At 41.2% G+C, this 25,620-nt stretch overlaps 1 protein-coding gene across 1 annotated transcript in view; it reads left to right on the forward strand.

Moving 5' to 3' along the window:
• Window positions 1-25,620, forward strand: part of LOC122550328 (obscurin-like) — a 784,231-nt gene that overhangs the window by 661,893 nt on the left and 96,718 nt on the right. Inside the window, exons 91-95 of the mRNA XM_043691054.1 lie at window positions 6,850-6,961; window positions 10,763-11,223; window positions 17,005-17,134; window positions 20,823-20,947; window positions 23,911-24,012. Of these exons, the coding sequence (XP_043546989.1) occupies window positions 6,850-6,961; window positions 10,763-11,223; window positions 17,005-17,134; window positions 20,823-20,947; window positions 23,911-24,012 (930 nt within the window). The remainder of the gene's footprint in view (window positions 1-6,849; window positions 6,962-10,762; window positions 11,224-17,004; window positions 17,135-20,822; window positions 20,948-23,910; window positions 24,013-25,620) is intronic.

Here is a 25,620-nt window from a genome sequence, read left to right on the forward strand (position 1 = left end):
AAGTCATCTCTCTACCTTCTTCTCTCCAATGAAAATAGCCTCAAGTCCCTCAGCCTTTCCTCGTAAGACCTTCCCTCCATACCAGGCAATATCCTAGTAAATCTCCTCTATACCCTTTCCAAAGCTTCCACATCCTTTTTATAATGCGGTGACCAGAACTGTATACAATACTCCAAGTACAGCCGCACCAGAGTTTTGTACAGCTGTAGCATAACCTCATGGTTCCGGAACTCGATCCCTTTATTAATAAAAGCTAAAACACTGTATGTCTTCTTAACAACCCTGTCAACCTGGGTGGCAACTTTCAAGGATCTGTGTACCTGGACATCGAGATCCCTCTGCTCATCTACACTACGAAGAATCTTACCATTAGCCCAGTACTTTGCATTCCGGTTACTCCGACCAAAGTGAATCACCTCACACTTGTCCACACTTCTCTGCTTGATATGGTGGCCTGTAGCTCCAAGTACTTCTGCAAGATGCATTGCTTGTGGCCAAGGATGAGGTGGAGGTAGCCTGCTCATGTGCCCTTGCTTGTGACTGCGATGTCCATGGCAATCATCCTCAATGTGGCAGTACCCATTTCAGAAGCAGTAGGGGCAGCCTCTGACACTTGCTGCTGGATAGATGGTCCCTTATTCAGAGGAATCAATTGGTAAATGATGATGATGGCGGCCTCAGAACACTTCAACCCCAGGGCATCAATGTGGACTTCAACAGCTTCCTCATTTCCCCTTCCCCCACCTCATCCTAGTTTCAAACTTCCAGCCCGCACTGTCACCTTGACCTGTCCGGACTTGTCCGACCTGCCTAGCTCCTTTTCCACCTATCCACTCCACCCTCTTCTCCCTGACCTATCACCTTCATCTCCTCCCCCACTCACCTATTGTACTCTATGCTACTTTCTCCCCACCCCCACCCTCCTCCAGCTTATCTCTCCACGCTTCAGGCTCTCTGCCTTTATTCCTGATGAAGGGCTTTTGCCCGAAATGTCGATTTTGCTGCTCGTCGGATGCTGCCTGAATTGCTGTGCTCTTCCAGCACCACTGATCCAGAATCTGGTTTCCAGCATCTGCAGTCATTGTTTTTACCTCTGTGCCTAGGGGATGATCAATCATATTAGTTCGTTCATAGGAGTTCTTATATGATTTCAATTGGGTCCAGTGCTTCCACGTGCCTTTTCCCCTAATGTCTATACAGGTGCAGACGTCACCACTGATTATAACTTCATATGGCCCATTCCATTTTGGGGCAAAACCTGGTTTGTCAGGCAGGGTTTGTTCAAGGACATGGCTCCCAGCTGCTGGGACCTTAGGGAAAGTTTCAAGTTCACCTGCCTTGTCCTTTTGCTCTTGTCTCTCAGTTACCAATTTACACATCCCTTTTAGTTGGGTGCTTAATTCCAGTACGTGTCTCAGAATTTTGTCTTCTAGCGGACCTACATCGGTACCACCTGTTGTAATGGTCTCTGGTAATTGCATTGCTCACCCGGTCATTAGTTCGTAGGGTGTTCGACCGCTTGCTTGATTCGTGGTGGCTCTTAATTTCATTAGTATGGCTGACAGCACTTCTGCCCATGTCCTCCCTGATGTCTGTATGGCCTTAGCTAAAGCATTTTTAAGGGTTCTGTTTACTCTCTCCACCATCCCTGAGTCAATGTTGAGTCTGTCGCTCCCCTCAGGCTTTATTAATGGCCATGTTGGGGAATTGGTTGTGTGTGTGGTTTCCCTCAGGATTCCCTGTTTTACTAGTCCTTTAACTATCTCCATGACTGCTTTTTCTGCTTCAGGCTTGATTGAGTTCTGCCAGTGGGGCTTATGCTGTGGTCTGGACACCATTACACCTAGGATCTATCTCGACTAGCTTTGTCTCTGTCCATGCCTCGGGGATGGAGGAGCAGATGGCTCCGAATCGCCCATTTTTGAGGTTCCAGTTCCTACTGGTGGCTGTAGCTACTTTAATAGTCTCGAGGTGGCTTGTAAATTTCCCAGTCTTGGTCTTTTGACCGTCCTGTTTTGGCCAGATCAATTTTTCTTTTATACAGTCATTCAAGACTCCGATGTTGTTTGGGGGTCTCCCATGCTTTTACCAGCACACTGCCTCTGTATGCCCTGCTCTGTTGCAGTGGCTGCAGTATTTTACGCTGTTTCTTGTCCTATTCCTTGCCTGTGGGGCCCTACAGTCTCTGGCAAAATATCCCTGTCAGCAGGATAGTTTGGTTCTGCCTTCACCTCTGTTCCAGTAGGCTGCTCTGTTGGGTTTTGTTTTTATTGCTGCACCCCACTAGCCCAGTCTACCAAGTCGTCATCATTTTGGGACATTATCACTCCCATTTTCAGGATGGATTTATGGGCGCTAGAGAGCCCGTCTTTAAAAGCTGAATGAATGCCCAGTCCCCACGATCTGGGTTTGCTTGTTCTGAGCACTCCTGGTATACCCTAAATAATCGTTCCCCATACTCGGAGGCTCCTTCCCCTTTTGCTCCAGTTCGTGGGAGCATTTCCTAATACCTGTTGGATCTCTTCTTTAAAACGGGCTAAGGGGGCCTGCTGGCCATCTATCTCAGCTGTTAGGGCAACATCATGTGTCCACTGTTCCCCCCCTATAGTCTCTGGCTGCTGTGGCTTCGGGTCCGCCATCTACCTGTCTCCATTTGTATATCCTGGAGGAGAAAGTGAGGTCTGCAGATGCTGGAGATCAGAGATGGAAATGTGTTGCTGGAAAAGCGCAGCAGGTCAGGCAGCATCTAGGGAACAGGAGAATCGACATTTCGGGCATTAGCCCTTCTTCAGGAATGAGGAAAGTTGGTCCAGCAGGCTAAGGTAAAAGATAGGGAGGAGGGACTTGGGGGAGGGGCGTCGGAAATGTGATAGGTGGAAAGAGGCCAAGGTGAGGGTGATAGGTCAGACTGGGGTGGGGGCGGAGAGGTCGGGAAGAAGATTGCAGGTTAGGAATGCGGTGCTGAATTTGATGGATTTGACTGAGACAGGCTGAGGGGAGGGGAAATGAGGAAACTGGTGAAACCCGAGTTCATCCCTTGTGGTTGGAGGGTTCCTAACCGGAAGATGAGGCGTTCTTCCTCCAACCATCGTTTCGCTGTGGTCTGACGATGGAGGAATCCAAAGACCTGCATATCCTTGGTGGAGTGGGAGGGGGAATTGAAATGTTGAGCTACAGGGTGGTTGGGTTGGTTGATCCGGGTGTCCCAGAGGTGTTCTCTGAAACGCTCCGCAAGTAGCCGGCCTGTCCCCCCAATATAGAGGAGGCCACATCGGGTGCAAACTCTGAAACGCTCCGCAAGTAGGCGGCCCGTATACACTATCAAGGGTTATGTTTTATGGGTTGTGAATTGTCACGGGTTTTGCACCAATCCATCTATAACTTTTCAAAAATGGCAACTCATCCTCAACCACCCAATGATTTTCAAAAGGTTGCTGCATTTATTCTTTAATTGATGCTTTGCAGAAAGTTCGGTTTAGTGTTACATGAGTGGGTGGAAGTCTATCATATAGGGCTGTCGAGACTAGTGCATTCAAAGTCTTAGTTTTGTCAGGACTAAATACATCTTTCCTTTAAAGTTGATGAAATCTTGCTCGCTTTTCTTGAAACTTTGAGGAAATCACTAGTTGCTGTTGGCACTTGACTGTCTCTGGCATACATGACACAGGATAAAATTTTCTATTTCATTCAAAATGTCCGGCAACCATACAAACTGTTGAGAGGTCTTTGGACTCTTCCATCGTCAGACCACAGCGAAACGACGGTTGGATGAAGAACGCCTCATCTTCCGGCTAGGAACTCTCCAACCACAAGGGATGAACTCGGGTTTCACCAGTTTCCTCATTTCCCCTCTCCCCAGCCTGTCTCAGTCAAATCCATCAAATTCAGCACCGCCTTCCTAACCTGCAATCTTCTTCCCGACCTCTCCGCCCCCACCCCAGTCTGACCTATCACCCTCACCTTGTCCTCTTTCCACCTATCACATTTCCGACGCCCCTCCCCCAAGTCCCTCCTCCCTATCTTTTACCTTAGCCTGCTGGACCAACTTTCCTCATTCCTGAAGAAGGGCTAATGCCCGAAATGTCGATTCTCCTGTTCCCTAGATGCTGCCTGACCTGCTGCGCTTTTCCAGCAACACATTTCCATCCATTTGTATATCCCTCAAGTGCAGTTGGTGCCCTACCCATATACTGTCTAGCTCTTCCCAGAATCTTGGTTGTGGCTGTCATTGTCCAGGGAGGCCATGATGTGTTGCCTTTCCCCCCGGGGTAAAGGATTTATAGTTTGCTTTTGGCTGCAACTCTGTTCCCCCTCTAGTGACTGGCGCTAGATTATATTCTTGCACCTCCTGCTCTGCTGAGGGAGCAGTTGGTCCCTGTTGTACAGTTTCGTAGGAAGGGAGAGAGTCAGTCTCCCTTTCCTCCTGTACTTTTTCTAATCTTAACAACTGGTTTACAGCACAGTTTTTGAGGCAGGCACTGTCTTATCCTCTGGTCGTTTCAGCATAATCTGCTGGTTATCACACTAGTTCGCACACTTTCCCACTTACGCTCCACAGGCATGCACAACCCACTACTATCACACAAGTTACACGTTCCAATGGTATACCCATATAAACTGTATTTTTGGCCTGGTCTGACTCTTCCTGTTTACAGATTCAAAGTGTCTCTTACCCCAGCTCCCCAATTGCAGCCTTTGACCAGAGCACCAGGAATAGGAGACCTTGCTTGCAATGCCAATTGTTGTGGAATAATAGTTCAAGTAGAGTCTTTGTTTGTACAGCAGGGTTTGTTTACAGAAAACATTACAAAATCATTGTCAGTTTCAGTGGTCATGATCGTTCTTCCTGAGAAGGAAGATCGTTTTCCATTACTGCAGATCTTAAGTATTTTAGATTTAGATTAGATTAGATTACAGTGTGGAAACAGGCCCTTCGGCCCAACAAGTCCACACCGACCCGCCGAAGCGAAACCCACCCATACCCCTACATTTACCCCTTACCTAACACTACGGACAATTTAGCATGGCCAATTCACCTTACCCTGCACATCTTTGGATTGTGGGAGGAAACCGGAGCACCCGGAGGAAACCCACGCAGACACGGGGAGAATGTGCAAACTCCACACAGTCAGTCGCCTGAGGCAGGAATTGAACCCGGGTCTCTGGCGCTGTGAGGCAGCAGTGCTAACCACTGTGCCACCGTGCCGCCCACACTTGTGTACAAGTAGTCTCAGGTAGTTAACATTTCTATTGAAAGTGGTGGCTGGACTCAGACACTTCGGCGGGCAGTAGTTGTTACTGATGTGTATTCTGTCCCCCACCCACCTTAAACTAATCATCTATGCACTGTGTCTGTTGTGCTAGAATCCTGTTAGCCTCAGGCAGTATCTGTGTATGCTTTGCTGTATTTGCTCAGTGGCCATCTTGTGTGCTAAGTGACCAATTTATGGCTCAGCAGCCATCTTGTATCTTTGCGCCCCGTGTCAGCACCCCCCTTGTCAACTCCCACTTCAAGGGTTAACACATTCATTCATCAAAGCTACTGCCTCATCTTTTAATAGTGCTTTGGATGGATGGAGGAGAGCATCATATGGAGTGCAACTGGCATCCACTACGGGCCTCTGCATCACCAGTGTCACTGACCTAGTGTAGCATGTATTCATGAATGTCAGTGTACTGCAACTTTATGTTCAGATGGTATTCCTCCTCTTCTCTGAGCCCTTTCTCAGGCATTATAAGTTTTCTTTTCCTGAAAAGACAAAAGCAATGAGGTGCTCCTGCTGTCTTTGGACCCTGTCATCAGCTCATTGACATACAAAGTCATAAATGTCATTATTGGAAGCTCTCAACGACAATATGCTTTTGAAACCTGCTGAAGGTTCTGTGAAAACTATCTGCATATGCTTCTCTAAAAAGCAGTATAAGCCCTCATGCTCTTAAGCTAGAGTGTTTAAAGAAAGTTGGAGACCTAGATCCTGCCAAAAGACTCTGTCATTGCACCCACCTTGTCACTGAATCTTTCCTGGTACTGGACCCAGATCCTCCTGATAATACTTTGAGTGTTAAGTGTCCTCAACAACCTCAAACCACATTTGGCAGGGCAGCCTTTTTCTGCTACTCTCCAGTCAGGGAATCTCCTGTTCCCTCAATGCTTCAAGGATGTCCAGATTGGCATCACAATGCAAGGGTCTTTGTGCCCCAAATGCCAAACCAGATGCCAAATCTCAATTTTTTCTATCCTGTTATTCTGCATTAATTCCTTCAGTCAGGTGGCCTCTACTTGCACAGTTGCTCCTCCAGTTCTGTACCCACGGCTAATTGGGTACCAAACAATCCCTGCACCCTTAAAAGACACTGGTGAAAATCAGGAAGGACAGAATGGATTCAGGAATCCGGAAAGTCCATCATTTATAAAAGTTTCCCAAGACAGCACAACTGAGCAAATGTCTGGTCCTATCTTTTCATTCCAGTTTTTTTTTCATTAATTTAACTTAAATTGCACTGGTTGAAATAATGGAATTCTAGCCTCATACGATAAACCTGGGCCTTTGAATTGCTGGTCTAATAATGTAATCATTACATCATCATCTCTCTAGTACCAACACATTTGTCACTCTGACAAATGAAGTAGATCCATTTCAGATTGCGGCAATCAGCCGTAAGAGTGCAGCTTACAGTAGATATAAAGGATCTATCATTTTAAACTACTGATATTTGGGTAACAGTTTTGAATCAGCTAATGGTATTGAGAAAATGAAAAGCTTCCACAGAGCAATTTCACCTGAGACCATTTGTTTGTTTGCAAAAACCGTGCTTCTGTACTGAATTCATTGTGTTGCCCATTTCCAGAAAATGTTGCTGATTTCACATTGAAAAACACTGAAGCTGGAACAAGAAAAACAACTGAAGTGCATATACCAAGTTTAGAGCATGATATACAAAGAAGCAAGGCTGATATAAGGTGAGTACTGAAATCTACTGGTTACCTCATGTACTTTCACAACTGACACTGAAAATATTTAAAACTAACTGTGGAATGTAGGCTGAGATGTTGCTACAGAAGGCAAATGCTTCTTCTGTATATTTGGTGGCTTTTTACTCTTTTGCTAGGTGAGAGTTAATTCACTATTGGTGTTAATCAGTTACCAGTGCAACTTGCAGATGGTAAACACTGCTGCCCTGAGTGTCATGAAAGTAATGAATGTTGAAGATGTGGATGGTTGTGCCAATCAAGGAAGTGCTTTGTTCTGGGTGGTGTTGAAATTCGTTAGTTTTGTTTTAGCTGTATTTATCCAAGCATGTGAAAAATATGCCATCATCCTAACTTGTGTCTTAAAAATGGTAGAAAAGTACTGGGGAGACAGGAGGTGAGTTACTTGCTGCAGAATTCCTAACTTCTCACCTGCTGTAGTAACCACAGTATTTATATGGTCAGTCCAATGTGCACCAGGGTAATTCTCAGGATGTTGATAGTGGGAATTTCATTGAATGTTAGATTCAATTTTGTCATTGCCCAGAACTTGTGTGCTGTGAAGGCTACTTGTTTCTTATCAACTCAAGCCTGGATATTCACCAGTAACTGAAGAGTCATAAGTGATGCTGAACGTTGTGCAGTCAACAGTAAATTCTCCACCTCTGACCTTATAGGTCTTTTTGAACCGACATTCAGAAATGTGTTTACACAGATCAGGAGCAGATGGGGCTTGAATCCAGGTTCCCAGCTCAAAGTTAGGAACACTATCGCTGCATCGCTAAGAGCCTCAAAACTTCTGACTGTGCAATGGAGAAAGCTTCTTGATGAAACAGCCGAAGATGATTGGGTATAGGACACTACCTTGAAGAATCCCTAGGGCTCTTGTGGCACAGTGTACTGAACCAACTTTTGATCCAGAAGGCTTAGGTTCAAGGGCCAATTCCTCTAAAAGTGTATAATAACACCCCTGAACAGGTTGATTAGGAAAATACCTTGAGAACTTCCTGCAAAATTGTCTTGGGCAGCATGGTGTCTTAGTGGTTAGCACTGCTGCCTCACAGCACCAGCGTCCCAGGTTCGATTCCAACCATGGGCGACTGTCTGTGTGGAGTTTGCACGTTCTCCTTGTGTCTGCATGGGTTTTCTCCGGGTGCTCTGATTTCCTCCCACAGTCCAAAGATGTGCAGATTGGGGTGAATTGACCATGCTAAATTGCCCATAGTGTTAGGTGTATTAGTCAGAGGGAGATGGGTTTGGGTGGGTTACGCTTCAGAGGGTCGGTGTGGACTGGTAGGGCCGAAGGGCCTGTTTCCACACTGTAGGGAATCTAATCTAAAGACTGTATGATCTCCAATAAACACATTTTTTTTTTCAAAAACCACCACCAAACCACCCATTTCACCAATTGAAAGAACAAGTTACAACCTTCTTCTTTTGTTCTAGGTATGATTTCAATCAGCTGAGATGCTTACACCTGATTCCCATTGATTCCAATTTTGCTGGGCTCATTAATGGGTGCAGCTCCAACATGCTGAAGAAGTTCAATACTATTCAGAGATAAACTATCCCACTTGATTGGCACAACCTTCCACTTTATTAACATTCACTCCCTTCATCACCGATGCACAGTGTATACTATCTGCAAGATACACAGAAGTAACCCTTTGAAAGCACCATCCAAACCACATAGAAAGACATGGCAGCAGTTGCATGGAAGCACCGCCTGCTGTAAGTTCTTCTCCAAATCACATCATTGTGACTTGAAACAATAACATCATTTCATCACTGTCACTGGGCTAAAGTCTTGAAACTCACTTCCTAATTTTGTGTATACATACACCTCATGGACTGTAACAGTTCAAGACAGCAACTTACCAGGACAATTCTGGATCAGTAATAAATGTTAACCTAGCCAGTAATGCCACATCCTGTGAATGATTTTTTAAAAAACTCTGAGTAAGGAGGACTTTGAAGAGTCAACAGGGCTGAATTTACTGTTGTTATTTCTATGGTCTACATCAATTCTAGGTGGCTTGTTTGGTTTCATGCCTCTTACTAGGTAAAAACAATGACTGCAGATGCTGGAAACCATATTCTGGATTAGAGTAGTGCTGGAAAAGCACAGCAGTTCAAGCAGCATCTGAGGAGCAGGAAAATCGACATTTCGGGCAAAAGCCCTTCTATTCCTGATGAAGGGCTTTTGCCTGAAACGTTGATTTTCCTGCTCCTCGGATGCTGCCTGAACTGCTGTGCTTTTCCAGCACCACTCTAATCCAGAATCCCTTCATGCCTCTTACACTTTGTAACAGTGAATGTGAATGTCTTACCATCTTAAAGGATAATTAAGAGTCAGCACATTGCTATTGGTCTAGAGTCACATGTAGTGACCGGTTAAGGGTGGTAGATTCCCTTTCTTCAAAGACATCAGTGAACCAGATGAGTTTTTACAATTATCAACACTGGTTTATTGGTCATCACCACTGAAACTAACTTTTAATTCTGGATACATTAATTGAGTTTAAATTCCACCAGCTACCATGTTGGGATTTGAACTGGGTCTCTGGATTACTAGTTCAGTGTTACTATCACTATTTCACTGCCTCCCCTTTTAAGAAAAAGACTACTTTCAGTGAGAACATTTGGCAGGTGAGAAAATGAATGGATGGATTTCCTTTGTTATAACAGTGACTGTGCTTCCAAGATAACTTCATTGGCTGTAAAATGTGTTTAAATCTTCCAAAGTCATGAAAGGAGCCATATGCATATAAGATTTTCTTTTTAGAGATTTCAAGCAGCTTTTAAATCAGCTCTTAAGCAAAAGTATTAAAGAATATTGACCAAAGGAAGGAATATGGAGTTAGGCCACAGATCAGCCATGATCTCATTGAATGACAGAATGGGCTCAAGGAGTTGAATGGTCTACTCCTGTTCCTGTGTTCCTCTGAAACACAGGGAATCGGAGAGATGAGAGAGCAGCAGAAGGTTAGAAACCACACAGGAAAGATGGAAACTGAAGAAAAAACTAGATAAAATATTAACAGAGAAACAAGACAGAGCCAATGGCAAAACCTAATGCCCTTCCCCATGACAAGAGGTGGCAGGTGAAGATTGAGTCTGGTGAGAGAAGGCTTATTGATGGCCTCCCATCCCTATTCTGTGCCCTTTGCACAGAAAATGTCCATTTAAGATTCTCTTCCCACCATCAGTGGTATTTATTTAGTGACCAGAATACCATGTGGGAATCTCAAAAAGCAGACAATGTTCAGCTTTTTTGTGGGTTTCTGAGGATGCATCCTTCATCAGATAGTTAGTATTTGATCAAAGAAACTGGCATCAGGAAGGGGAGTGGGTGGGAGAAGGGGGAGCAGTTGAGAGCCATCCCACTGCCCCCCAAGTTCTTGCTACTCACCTCTCCCCCTACCCCATGAGGCCAACTGCTGATTTCAGTTCGACCATTACCTAGATGTGTCCTCATTCTTCAACAATACTGGATTGAACATGTTTCACACAAGCACCTTGATCCTGTGGAAGGCCTATGGATTTTAAGTGCCTTATTGGTCTCTCACTGGCTGTTTAGCCAGTGGGTGAGATCGTTGTCACCTGCACTAAATGTTGCTTTGTATTACAGAAATGGTAGAATTAGCAATGGAAATAGACATTTAAAGAGAACAGGGCCTGAAAAAAAAATAAGTAAACACTTTGATAGGTGCAATTGCAGTATCTTAGATTGCATAACTTAATTAGTTGTCACGTTAAAATCCTTCATGCCTTCAATGACCCTTCCAACAGGCATGCCTTACAAGAACATTTGCCAGAATGCACAAGTGAAATTACGTACAAGAAGTCAAAGAGAAAAAGTGTAACATTCTCAGACTTCAGCCTAAATAATGAAGAAGGAGCATCTCCCTCATCTGCAGAATACAACGTAAACTCGTTCGAAAGAAAAGCTGATGAAGGGAACGACAAACCTTACCATTCAACAAAAGAAAGTACCACACCTCCTTCAGAACCAGAAGAATCTCGTCAAGTCTCAACTAGATATGAAGGCAGTGAAATGGAGAAGACTTTTAAAAAATTGGAAGATTCTCCACTGTTTTATATGGCTGTACCACAAGAGAGTACTAAAATGACAGATATCCCAGAGCACATTGGATGGCAAATGAAATCTCACAAAATTGACAAATCTTTTAAACCAGATTCATCAGATTCTCAAACCCGGAATGTTAAAGGCCACGCCAGACCTATACAAGGTTAGTTATTGCTCACATATGCACAGATTGGCTGTTGTTTGTCAGCATTAAACATCGAGGGCCCAAGGGCCTGTACTGCGCTGTATTCTTCTATGTTCTATGTTCTATGTTTAAACACAGGAATTATTTCACAATAATTTTACTACTGTATTCACATTCCCTTGTGATCAGGGCCCATACCATTTGTCTTGCTAACTAATTGCTGCACTCACATGCCACATTTTAGTGATTCACAAACAAGGACACCAAGTTCCTTGGATACCTTAAGTTCCCAACCTCTGACTATATTAAGAAATATTCTGCCTTTTTCTTCTTTTTCTACCAAAGTGGACAACTTCACATTTATTTACATTATGTCCTGCCTGCCATGTTCTAACCTATATTCAATGCCTCCTTACATCCTTCGCACAACTTACATTTTCATTCAGTTTGGTGTCATCAATGTATTTGAAAATATTACAGTTAGTCACCCCATTCATTTCCGACACAACAATGAGTCACTTTCATTGAATGGTTCTGGTATAACATGTGTTTCTTCAACACAAATTGGCTGTAACGTGATTGACGAATTGTGGACACTGTTTGGATAATGCAGACTTTCTACTGAGCAGGTACAGTGATTTTCTCTTGTGGCTTTCCATAGTGCGATTTTCTATAGCATGAGGTTGCAGAGGAATGCAACCATCGCGTTATACCAGAACACCCTGTACAACCTTCAACTTCTTTTGTTAACCATGGTTAATTCATATTTCTATTTGGGTGCTTATACCTTAGAAGAATGTATGTATGTTGTAGACTTTGTAGTATTTAAATTCTAACCATCACTGTCTACTATCAAGTCTATTGGCATTTTTACAATTCACCCTATCCAACTTGTCATTCATACCCATATTGTTGCCTTTGCTCAAACTTAAGACCCTAGTTTCAGAATGAAATATATTGCATTCAAATTTCATGTAAAATTCAGTTATATTATGGTCAATATTTCCTAGGTTCCTTCACAACCACCTTGCTGTTTCAAAACTTAAAGAATTATTAATAGTTCTCTTTCATTATTCATGCTCCCTTCCAGACAGCTGAGCAACCTGTGGTACCATTGATTTAGCTCTAATGACACTCCTCTGAAGAAACATTGCTCTCTCAAGTATCCAAAGCAGAAATCAATTTGCAAGTGAGATAATCTCAGGGGACTTTTGTGCTACTTGTCTGGCTGCATTGACTGCCTGGCAGTCATTCACTTTTTATCTGCCTGCACACCCCTAATCTGTGATGTAACCACCTCCAAGGCACAACACAGTGGCTCAGTGATTAGCACTGCTGCCTCACATCGCCAGAAACTTGGGTTCAGTTTGAGCCTCGAACAACTGTCAGTGTGGAGTTTGCACGTTCCAGGATTGTCTGCATGGGTTTCCTTCAGGTACTTCATTTTCCTTCCACAGTCCAAAGCTGTGCAGGTTAGGTGAATGTGCCATGCTAAATTGCCCAGTAGTGTCCAGGGATTAGTCATGGGAAATGCAGGGTTACAGGGATCAGTTTGGGGGGGTGAGGGGGCTGGTGATGATGGGTCTGCATAGGTTGTCCATCGGAGGGGCAGTGAGGACTCAATGGGCTGAATAGCCTGCTTCCACACTGTAAGGATTATATGACTCTTCTGTAACTCTAAACATATTATCCATAGAGTCTTGTGTCTCATAGATGTACAAAAGTGACTTCAGCCATTGCTCAAGTTCTGAAATCTTGAGCTGAAGTTTGTGCAGACAGTAAAAGCTTCTTGCAAATGTATTCATCTCAGACACAAAGTAGATCCATGATTACACACACTGTGCTTCTGGACATTCCTCTCAGCCCAGTTGCCCTGCCATGTTTTAACTGTGGATGGAGGTTTGCTCGCTGAGCTGGAATGTTCGTTTTCAGACATTTCGTCACCATCTAGGTAACATCATCAGTGAGCCTTCAGATGAAGCACTGGTGTCATGGCCCGCTTTCTGTGTTTAGGTTTCCTTGGGTTGGAGATGTCATATCCTATGGTGGAGTCATTTCCTGTGGTGATATCATTTCCTGTTCTTTTTCTCGGGTGGTAAATAGGATCCAAGTCAATCTGTTTGTTAACAGAGTTCTTATTGGAATGCCATGCTTCTAGGAATTCTTGTGCGTGTCTCTGTTTGACTTGTCCTAGGATGGATGTGTTGTCCCAGTCGAAGTGGTGTCCTTCCTCATCTGCATGTAAGGATACTAGTAAGAGAGGGTCATGTCTTTTTGTGGCTAGTTGGTGTTCATGTATCCTAATGGCTAGTTTTCTGCCTGTTTGTCCAATGTAGTGTTTGTTACAGTTCTTGCAAGGTATTTTGTAAATGACATTAGTTTTGCTTGTTGTCTGTATAGGGTCTTTCAAGTGCATTAGGTGCTGTTTTAGTGTGTTGATGAGTTTGTGGGCTGCCATGATACCAAGAGGTCTGAGTAGTCTGGCAGTCATTTCCGAGATGTCTTTGATGTAGGGGAGAGTGGCTAAGGTTTCTGGATGTATTTGTCTGCTTGTTGGGGTTTGTTGCTGAGAATCCGACGGACTGTGTTCATTGGGTTCCCGTCCTTTTAGAATACACTGTATAGGTGATTTTACCTCTGCTCTGCGTAGCTCCTCTGTGCTGCAGTGTGTAGTGGCTCATTGAAATAATGTTTTAATGCAGCTTTGTTTGTGGGTGTTGGGATGATTGCTTCTGTAGTTCAGTATTTTATCAGTAAGTGGTTTTACTCTGTTAACAAACAGATTGACTTGGATCCCATTTACTACCCCCTGAGAAAAAGAACAGGAAATGACATCACCATGGGAAATGACATCACCAACCCAAGGAAACCTAAAAGCATAAATAGAAAGCAGGCCATGCCACCAGTGCTTCATCCGGAGGCTCACTGAACATGTTACCTGGTATGGTGACAAAAAAATCTGAAAACGAACCTTCCAGGTCAGCGAGCAAACCTACATCCAGAACCTCAACCTGAGCTACAAATCTTCTCAAAACTCACTAATGTTGTAATCTCACCAGTTTACAACTGCAGTGTAAGAACTAGACTGAACCAGTTTACCTATTTAACTAATCAGCTACCTTTCCAGTAAAGCTTACTTCCCTTCCTTTCTTAATATTTTCAATGAGCCTATTCAGACATGTTATGACAGAACTCTGAAGCAGGTCGGCTTTTAAACCCAGGAAGTTTACCGCAGACATAGGGACACGACCACTCGGCGACAGGCACCCAACCTTATGCACTTGGTATTTCCATATCTTCTCCTGGTTACCCATCCATATTCCATGGATAAGAGCCCTTGGTGTTAGGAGACAGGTACTGGCTTAGATAGAGGATTGGCTGGCTGGCAGAGGGCAGAGAGTGGGGATAGAGATGTCTTTTTCATTATGGCAGCCGGTAATAAGTAGAGTTCTGCAGAGACCAGTATTAGGACTACAACTATTCATGTTATACATTAACAATCTGGACAAAGGAACTGAGAGCATTTTGCTCAGTTTGCAGATGATACAAAGGTAGGTGGAAAGACAGGTAGTGTTGCAGATGGAGGGAGGCTGCAGGAGGACTTGGACAGGCTGTGGAAATACTGTAGGAGTGTGTGAGGTTCTGCACTTTGGGAAGAAGAATAGAGGAGTGGACGGTTTTCTAAATAGGGAAAGGCTTCAAAAATCTGAAGTACAAAGGGACTTAGGAATTCTAATTCAGGATTCTTTTCAGGTTAACTTGCAGATTCAATTGTTAATTAGGAAAGCAAGTGTAATGTTGACATTCATTTCAAGAGGGCTAGAATACAAGAGCAGAAGTATATTGCTGAGGATGTATAAGGCTCTGGTCAGACTGCATTTGGAATATTGTGAGCAGTTTTAGGCCCCTTATCTAAGGAAGGAATTGAATTGAATTGAATTGAATTTATTGGCGCATGTACCGAGGCACAGTGAAAAGCTTTGTCTTGTGAGCAATACAAGCAGATCACAGAGTTAAGTAGCATAGATAAGTAAATAATAGGTAAACAGCGGCAAAAACAAAAACACAGATATAGGTGAACGTTAAGAGTTTGTGAGTCCATTCAGTATTCTAACAACAGTAGGGTAGAAACTGTTTTGAAACCAACTGGTGCATGTGTTCAAGCTTCTGTACCTTCTCTCCGATGGTAGAGGTTGTAGAAAAACATTGCCAGGGTGGGATGGATTTTTAAGAATGCTGGCAGCCTTTCCTTGACAGCGGGCCTGGTTGATGGATTCTATAGGTGGGAGGTTGGTCTTTGTGATTGTCCTGGCCAAATTCACCACTCTCTGTAACCGTCTCCAATCTTGAATGGTACAGTTGCTATACCAGGTAGTGATACATCCAGACAGAATGCTCTCGATGGCACAACTATAAAAGTTGGCAAGGATATTCGCAGTCATGCCAAATTTCCTCAGCTCCCTGAGGAAGCAGAGACGTTGTTGGGCCTTTGTAACCAGTGTGTCTACATGAAAAGTCCAAGAAAGCTTGTTGTGGATGACCACTCCCAGGAGCTTGACACTCTCCACTCATTCCATCTCTGTGCTGTTAATGTGTAGGGGGGCTTGAGTAACATCCCGCTGAAAGTCAACAAGACTAGGACCCAAGGGTACAACCTTAGAATGAAGGGATGACTTTTTAGAACTGAGATAAGGGGGAATTTCTTCAGTCAGAGAATGGTGAATCTGTGGAACTTATAGCCACAGAGACTCTGGAGGCCAGGTGTATCAGTGATCAGGTGTATCAGGGGCTCCGGGGAAGGAGAACAGGGTTGAGAAATGTATCATCCATGATTAAATGGTGGAGCAGACTCGAGGGGCTGAATAGCCTTAGTTTGCTCCTGTACCTATGGTCTTGAGTACTAACCAGGCCTGAATCTGATAGCTTCTGAGATCAGACAAGATGAGGTATTTTCAGACTAGCACAGCCATAGGCTACCTTACTTTCTTTCCTTGTTTTAATTTTTAGTCCCATAAAAAAAGTTACAGCTAGCTACAAGCCATACTTTCAGAAAGTTATTGATGCTTAATTACTCACCACTCAGCAACTTCACTTTAATGTTTCAAACATCAAATAAAATGTTTTTAGGCAAGTAAAATGTTCTGTGAACATTTGTTATCTCTAATGTAGTGATTTTGTAGCTAACATTAAAATTTGATTCTATGAAGTACTGTTACTTAAGGATTTACATGGAAAGAAAGCATTTCAATCATATTTCTGATAATTCCTGAGGTAAGTGCAAAACCATGTGCACATGCATTTTACAAGAGTCAACAACTGCAGGTGGAATGAAATGCAGTAGATTTGTAACCAATCTGTAAACACAGCAATGCCAGAAATATTGATGAGGTACGCTGCCAGATTTGTTCAATCCAATACATCATTGTATGTCTAAATGAATAAATACATGAATCTAGACTTGCAGCCGAATTTTTTTTTCTTAAAGAGGGCACAGTAGTAGAGATACTTGCATGGTATAGTGTTATGTGATACTATTCCATCAATATATCTGCAGTTCCAAGCACTTAGACATTCACCACGGAGACAAGTGCAGTAGATCCATTTGAAAAATGATATACCATATGCCAAAGTCTCTGACTCTTTTTTGGGGAATTTATGCACTATACTTCCTAATACCTTTATAGTTTTGATCGCTGCCCAAAATTACAGTGAAACAGAGTTCCTGAAAGCTTCGAATCAGATGATTATTCTTCTATAATTTCCATGCTTTTTTATTAATCCAATTTTTCTCATTCATAGATTTGGAAAATGAGAACATTCAAAGTGTTACTGTGAAGAAGCTGCGTGAAATACAGTTCAGTCCAACCACATTCAAGAGAAAAACTTTTGCAGCTCGCATGAATGTAACCGAGCAAAATATTTTCTCAAGGTAACCTCTCCCTTGCAGTTAAGTTTTAACATAAAAGTAAAACATAGTGAAACATGTCAACTTTTAAATTAACTGTAAGCTGTAGCTTCCTTGTAATAACAGGAGGTAAAAATAAATCATAATTACAAATGTGCAGCAACATTTAATATTGGAAAGGAACTTATGACTTGACAATTTGAAATCACACTAATACTGTACACTCTTTAGTATTGTAAAAAATCACATTTGATCAAAGTTTTTTGTCTTAAGTTCATCAGGACATTTCACAAAAATACAATTTGAAAGGAAAACCTCTTGATTGGTTGTCAAGAGGGCTGTGATTGTAGAGGTGTTATCATGCAGCTGATGGGCAGTTAATGGCCTCAATTTATTTAAGTTTGTGTAACGGGTGATGCTAGCCTGTTTCATCCTGAAACAGTGCACTACCAGGTGCTCTATTGGTGCATTGGCTGTGTCCCTACCTCAGGAGGACAGGGTTCACGTCCCACCTTCTCCAGAGGTGTTTAATCAACCTGTCTTTGACCTGTTGTCAAGCCAAATAGGCATTGTAATATCACGCCATTTAAGTGATTATGTGATGCTAGGTATATAGGCTATATGTCCCAAACTGCCACTTTGTTTCAAATAGCATGTTAATTCAACAGTTTGCAGCAAGCAATGTACTGACTGTACCCAATCAGCCAACACTTACAAAACTCACAGCACAGTATCTGACATTAGATATGATTCCTCAATTTGGACAACATTTGCTGCATTTTCGTAATTTGCAAGGAACTACGCTGACAACCAATTTAGGACTGTTAGTTGGGTTCGCAGTATGTCACACTGGAAGCTACAGACATTAATGCATGGACCTTGTTCTTTGCAGAAAGAAAGAATATCTATATGTACTGCACCTGTTTTAAGTCAACAAAATAGGTGACTGCAATTTGCTGGTTCAGTTCTAAGGGCAGTCCCCTGACCAAACAGAGTTTACCTTGTTTAAACATGCCTGGTTTAAAATTCAAAGCCTGGCTGTAACTATGAATCAGCATTAATGGATGTATACTCCATGGCAATACCTCTAAAAATTAAAATCTACTTGCCAACCAATCAGAACTCTCCTCTCATGGAATGTAAACCACCTGGATTAGAGGTATGGACACTGCCATGCACCACATGAGCCCCTGGTTCTGCACAGTCTCAGAGTGAAACTACTACTGTTGCTCAAACTTAAATAAACCATGTCCATTAGCAGTAATCAAGCATTCTCCATGGAAATGTTGGTTTCCTCCTTGAATTTGAAGTCTGACAAAATATCCTGAATTCAAGTCAAAAAGCTTCAACAAATGTGTCTTTGTTCGATAATTTCCAAGCTCTGAACTTTCAAACAACCATAACATATACTCTTGAGGTACCACAATAATCAAGCAGAGAAGTATTTGGTGCTTTTTTTCAAGATAGTCTACACTTAAGATTTACTGTCTCATTAGTTATATCGAATTTTTTAGTCAAAATATTTTAAACTTTTTAAAGTTAGAATCATAGAACTGAACCTTATTGTAAGACGATGGGCCAAACTCCCGATGTCAGGATCATATCTGGGTGCCAGGCCTGCATAGTAGGTAGTGGAATTACATTGGCATTTTTCCCAGAAACACCTTCTTAACTGATGACCAATGGAGCTCCTGTCTTATTAACATTGTGGAGCAGAATGGTGATGCTGCCATCCTGACTATAAGCGGTGAGTTCCAGATCATTACAAACCATCTCATTAAAAAGTTCTTCCTTACATCTCACTGTATCGCTTGCCTAGTGCATTAAATCTGTGTCTCCTAATCTTTGTCAACCATTTTTTTTCTGTCTCCCTTTTTCTAAATCTCAAATGTTTTCCAATGCAACACAATGGTCCAAATGGCCTCATACTGCAGCATAACAATTCTGAGATTCAGTTTGCACATCCATGCTAGATATCCCTTCAACCTCCTTTGCTCCATCTTCTCCAACCTAATCTTATAACTAAATTCCCACAGGAAGTGTAATGATCAAAACTAAACACAGTACTCCAGTTGTGGCCTTATGATAGGTAACAACTTCCTAGCTTTTATTCCCACGGTTTATTGAAGTACTCAATGCCTGTATTTATGAAGCCCACAAACCCATATTCCTTGCTAACTAATCTCTCAATGTGTCTTGTAACTTTGAAAAGTGAATGTACATGAACACCCAGGCACATCTTCCCTGCACACTCTTTGAAATTATGCCTTTAAGTCTATATTGCTTCTTCCTATCCCTGTATGCACCTAACAGTCCTCTGCATTCAGTTCCTCAGACACTTGTCTGCCCATTCTACTCATAATAGAGTAACATTTCAAAATAGATTGTGATACCAAACTTGCAGGTATGACGAAGAACGAAAATGATACTAGTCAACTATAACTATAGTTCTTTATCATACCTACAAGTTTGGTATCAATCTATTTTGAAATGTTACTCTATTATAAAATCCTAAGACTTGATAAGTACATAAAATATATGAATTTTGCAGCATCCAACAGAAAGAATTGCAGTACAGACTTAACATTTAAGACTTTTACAATAACAAATAAACTAAAATTAATATTATCTGCACATTACTTAACAGGTAATTTCCCTACTACATACCTAACACAAAGTACTGTTTGTGCATTATGCCATACTTCTAGCAGATATGTAGTCTTAAAGATTCAGCTCCAATTTCCTGTCTTTTTAGCAATCTCCCTTTCTACCAAACCAGGGTGAATCTTCCATTGTCCTTTGGAAGTTGTTTCACTCTGTCTTCTGAGTATCACCAAATTGACTTTCAGTAACAAAGCCAACACTGCTGGCTGTTTGTTCTTAAATTTGCACAGGAGTTATTTCTTCAAGCAGAGAATTCATTCTCACCATCACCCTGCTTGAAGGCTAAAATGAAAACTGTTTTTCTCTAATTTTCACAGCAGTAGCTGCTTCTGTCTGCCTCTCCCAGTCTCTCTGCATCCGTATTCCTTTGTCCAAAAACAGCTGCTCCTCTCTTTTGTACGAAGGTGTTAAAACCTGTCACTTGATTTTTTTTTATGGGTTCTGTTACAGATCATTAGGAGCAGAATTATTATGATCACATTATCCTTGTTATCTGAGACATTCTATTTTATCTGAAGTTCAATGATATTTTAAATTTAACCATTTTGTAAAGCTACAAAATCATAAAAATGTATCAAAAAAGCAGTGGTCTCAGGACTAACTTTTGAAAAGAACAGTACTGTTCTTCAGTCTGAAAATTAACTCTTTACTACAACTTCCTTACCTGACACTGACCCCAACCTCCTATTCCATGACGGTCCATTTTGTTAACCAGCTGTTTGGATGGCATTTCTCAAGTGTTTTCTTAAAATCCATTCAGATAATAGTCACTAAATTTCATTCAATATGCTTGTCTGTGACTTCATCAAAAAATTCAGTTCAATAATTTTTTTTACAAATCCATGTGAAAAGAATTGCCAAGGTTCTTGTAAGATGTGAGGTAGGGAATTTAAAGTAAGATAAAAATATTTATGAAGTAAATGAGCATATGCAAAGTATATATTCACTATCATAAATTCCTGATTATTGAAGGTATAACATTTATGCTGGTACTACACGAATCATGTCCATATTTTTCGTTAACACTTCCTTATCTATCCTTGGCAAGGATTTCAAGTGAAGGAGTTGATAACAGGAAAGAAGAAATGAGCATGTTACCTGAAATCAAGAGGCACCTATACATGGAGCATCCAAAGAGCTACCATGTGCATTTGGCTGCACAAGACAATTCAGGTGATATAAGTGTAGTATTATGACATTATAGCATGAGAACATTGGGCAGTCTTCAGCATTTAAGAAGTGTAAATGTATTTCTGTCCCTTCACAGTTACTATGGGATTCTATTTTTGACAGGTCACTCTTATGTTCAAATACAATAATATAAGAAAGAATGAGACAGAACTCAATTCCCAATTTAGACACTAATGTATTTGCGCTTGTTAGCAATACACTCAGTAACTATAAATATGTTCGAAGCAATTATTTACCCTATCATCCAGTAAATGGATTTAGGAACTGGACCAGTTGAGTTTCATCCCCATATGTTGAAGGAAATGTCTAGAGAGATAGTGGATACATTGATCATCTTTCAAAATTCTATAGATTCTGGAAAGGTTATTGCAGACTGTAAAATTGCAAATGAAACCCCACTTTTAAGAAGGAAGGAAAGATGGATAATGACAAACTGCAGACCGGTTAGTTTGATTTCACTGGTAGGGAAAATATTAAAATCAGTTTTAAAGAATGTGGTAACTAGACATCCAGAAAAGAATGGTACAGTTGGGCAGAGTTAATGTTTATTTATGAAATTGGAATCATGTTTGACAAAGGTTTTGCAGATTTTCTGAGTATATTACTTGTAACAGTGATAAAGCAAATTCGGTAGATGTTGTGTATTTGGATTTCCAGATTTCTTTTTGGTAAGCTAAGAAGGTTTTTCACTAAAATCAGAATGCACAGGATTAGAGGTAATTTATTAGACAGATGTAGAATTGGCTAACAAGTAAAATCAGAACATTGGAATATAAATAATCATTTAATACCCCAGAACTTAAGTATTGCTGAAAACAAAACTCACTTTGGTGAAGCTTCACCAAAATCAGTATATTACTGATTATTACTCAGCAACACTAGAGTTGGAATAAGGAGATCATTCTGAGGATGGTAGGTTATTTCCAGTGGGGTACTGCAATATCTGTGCTAGGTTAACGGCTGTTCACAATTATCAATGACTTGTAGGAGGAGAAATTACAATGTTTCCACGTTTGCTGGTGACACCAAACTGAGTCAGAACATTAGGTGTGAGGAGGATGCAAGGAGGCTTCAAAAGGAATTGTATTGGTTAGGTGAATGTGTTAGAGTGTGGCAAATGAAATATAATGAAAATAAGTGTGAAGTTATTCACTTCAGTAGAAAAACAGAAAGGCAGATTATTTCTTAATTGGTGGGAAGTTAGGGGAGGGACCTGGATATAATTGATCACAGGTCACAAAATGTTAACATGCGCGTTTGGAAAGCAATTAAGAAGACATATCATATGTGGACTTTCATCACAATAGATTTCTGGAGACTAACGACATGATGGGATATGCAGATAGTGTGGAAAGGTGACATTGAAGATGATGATCGGTCATAATCTATTCAAATAGAAGGCTTGATGGACTGAATGGTCTATTCCTATCCCTATATTCCTAAATTGGTTCTTTGCAGCATTAAATCATCTTTTTCAATGGATAGTCAGCTCGAATTGACCTATCACAATCCACCTTCCTCATAATTGTCCAATGGGTGATCTAATTCTTGTTTAGGCCACAATATTAGAATTCTCCCTGATGTTGTACATTTGTTTTTTACTTTTTCTTCATTAATTCTCCATCACTGTTGAATGTTGCAAATGTCTTTAGCTTATTGTCCAACATTTCAAAGTATTAGTTTCCGTCACAGGCTGGTAATATGTTTGTCTGTGAAAATGATTGACATGGATGAGTTGGACCAAAGGGTCTGTTTCCATGTTGTACATCTCTATGACTCTAATAGCCTGATGTCAGGCTAAAGTGAAAAGTACTTCACTTTTTATTCTGAACCATTGTGACATCTGTGGCTTCAATACCTTTCACAAATCTCAGCCAAAACATTCACATAAATCACATAAATTGTATCAAGGCTATTACAGATTCTTGTTCTGTGCCTAAACTGCTGAAGGCCCAGGCCATTTGTGCACTATAGAGGTTTAGTACTGAAATAAGGCACATCAAAGCCATTTTGTGGGTTAATAATCACACTGATCAGATCTCTTTTCATTGTATATCACACAAATGCAGGAAATGACCTTTGATCCTGAAAAGTGCCCAGTCTACCTCAGATCCCTGGAACTGCAAATTATCTTAAGAGGTTGAGGAACAGGTGAAGCTAATTTTATCATGCTGTGATAATGCAGTAGCAACATGAGAGGACACTGCTGTGAAGTCAAAAAGACATTTTGCCTATCACACAAGTGAAAAACATGGTATATGAATAACAGTGTTGGTGTGATGCCAGGTCTATAGGCTGTATGTCTCAAAGATTGGTTGATTGTATCAAATAGCACATCCTTTTGGCTGTTTACAAATAACCAAAATGTTGACGATACCCAGCCAACCCATGCTAACAAAGATCACAGTACAGAATACAACATTAGTTGCGATCCTGCAATTAGACAACATTTACTGGATATGTCTGAATTTAAGGATTGTCAGTCAATCTTGCAGTATAGCAGTCTTATGCAAACTGTAAGTTATATATATTAATACATAGGGCCCTGATCTTTACAGACTGAAAGAATAAGTACACATACCACATCATACAATTATTACAACCCAACATTATAGATGACAGACATTTGTTGGTTCATTTCTCCAATCAATGCCTTCACCAGAGTTAATCTGGTTTAAAATTTAAAGGTGTCCTGACATTTAACTGTCAGTCATCATTAAGTGGTACATTCTCCATGGCAATGGCTCTACCAATCAGAGTGCAGTTGCTAACCAAGCAACATTCTTGTACAGTATAAATGTTGATTTTCCCCTCAAATTGCTATTCATGTGAATGTTTTAATTAGTGCAAGTCAAAAACCTTTAACAAATTGTGACTTCTCTCAGCAGTATTTCAGTTTTCTGAATGACTGTTTGTATACATTTCTTTCTTTTCTATCTATATAGGTATTCTCGAAGTACAAGATGCAGAACCCAGTGATACCCAGAAAATCAGCACCTCACAACAATTTCTATCACTTACACCATCTGTTGTTAACACTAGAATAGGTAAGTCTGCTTTTTGTCCCTCCTAGGGATCATTGGTTTGAGAACTTTGGGAAGTGTTGTGTTTTAATTCACAAGGTGTCACAATTGTGCAGAACGAGCGCATGGCATGGATGAGAGAGGGATTGGTAGTTACTGTTCAGCTCACCTATCCTTTCAAACTTGCCATTAGGGACACCATACTATGTTCAATTCTTTTTTTTTTAAATGTGATTTGCTTTTCTGTTTCTTCCCCAGTGCTGGTAATCTATATTTTAATTTGATCACCCTCTTAAATTTTGTTTCACTGCAACCTTTAATTACAAACCATTGCTTAGTTCTCACATCTTACATCCAACAGAAAACATTTCATAGATATAGATACTTTTTCTCATTGGAACCAGTGAATACCCTTATCAAATTCTTCCTCTTCCCTAGAAAATAAAGCCCAGAATGAAAAAAAGACTTTGAAAATGCATTGTCCTTTCTGGACTTCCTGTAGCCATTAAGTACCTGTACTAGAGGCTTTACTGGCATTCTTACTGTTTCCAAACTTGTCACCTTCTTTCTCTGGTCTTGTTGCAAAAGGATTTTTTCACCAATTGCTGCCTGGTTGTTACAATGGAAGAGCTGTATTGCATACAATAGATCATAGCAGTCTTGGAGATAAGCATAGCTGTATTATAAGAAACATCTTGATATATTCCAGTATAGAAAATGCTGTCTAAACATTTCTAGGATATATTTAGTTATGATTCTGGAGTCAAGCTGATGCAGGAGAACCTTTAAAAATGGCATTGCAAACTACTTCTGGGATTCCCAAACAGCACGATGGACTTCCAGTTTTCAGGAGTGCCATTTAAGGGTGCTAGCCAGTTTAAGTTGTGAGCTTGCACCCAATACTGCTTGCCAGGCTGGTCACATAACGCAAGTATCAATTTTATAGTCCTCTGTAATTTTCATGTAGTCAGGTAAAAACTTTTCAGAGTCATGGCATCTCAGAGATATCCAGAACCATAGTCTGTATGATGGAACAAAGATAAATGTTTGATTGACAGGGTCATACTTATCAAAATCTTTGTTCAGACCCCAATAATACTCTGAAGAAGAGTCAAAATATTAACTCTGTTTTCTCTCCACAGATACTTCCAGAGCTGCTGAGTGTCTCCAGCAATTTCTGTTCTTGATTCACAATAATGAAGTCTGCCTTGATGACGTGTAACTTTTTTTTCCAGTCATCCTTCATCACTCTTGAATGTGGCAAATGAGTTGAGCATATTGTCAGCAGATACAACATCAGTTTCTATTCTTGGTCACATTCCAGGACCACCAAAATAATTAAACATTCAGAGTTCCACAAATTGCCTACTTATAAGTTGTTGCTCAGTGTAATTTTAATTAAAACAAGCTCAGAAAAAGAAACACAGAACAAAATGCTGTTGCATTTTGAAAGAAAACTAACCTTGACATCATCAATCAGTCATTTCCAACTGCCGCCGGGACATTAACCGCCTCAACCTGTCGACCCCCCTCCCCCACTCCAACCTCTCACCCTCACAACGCGCAGCCCTCCAATCCCTCTGCTCTACACCGCTGAAGCCAAACGCCAACTCGAGGACACCTCTTCCTACC

Source organism: Chiloscyllium plagiosum, chromosome 5 (assembly GCF_004010195.1).
Source record: "Chiloscyllium plagiosum isolate BGI_BamShark_2017 chromosome 5, ASM401019v2, whole genome shotgun sequence".
In the NCBI taxonomy this organism is placed as follows: Eukaryota; Metazoa; Chordata; class Chondrichthyes; order Orectolobiformes; family Hemiscylliidae; genus Chiloscyllium; species Chiloscyllium plagiosum.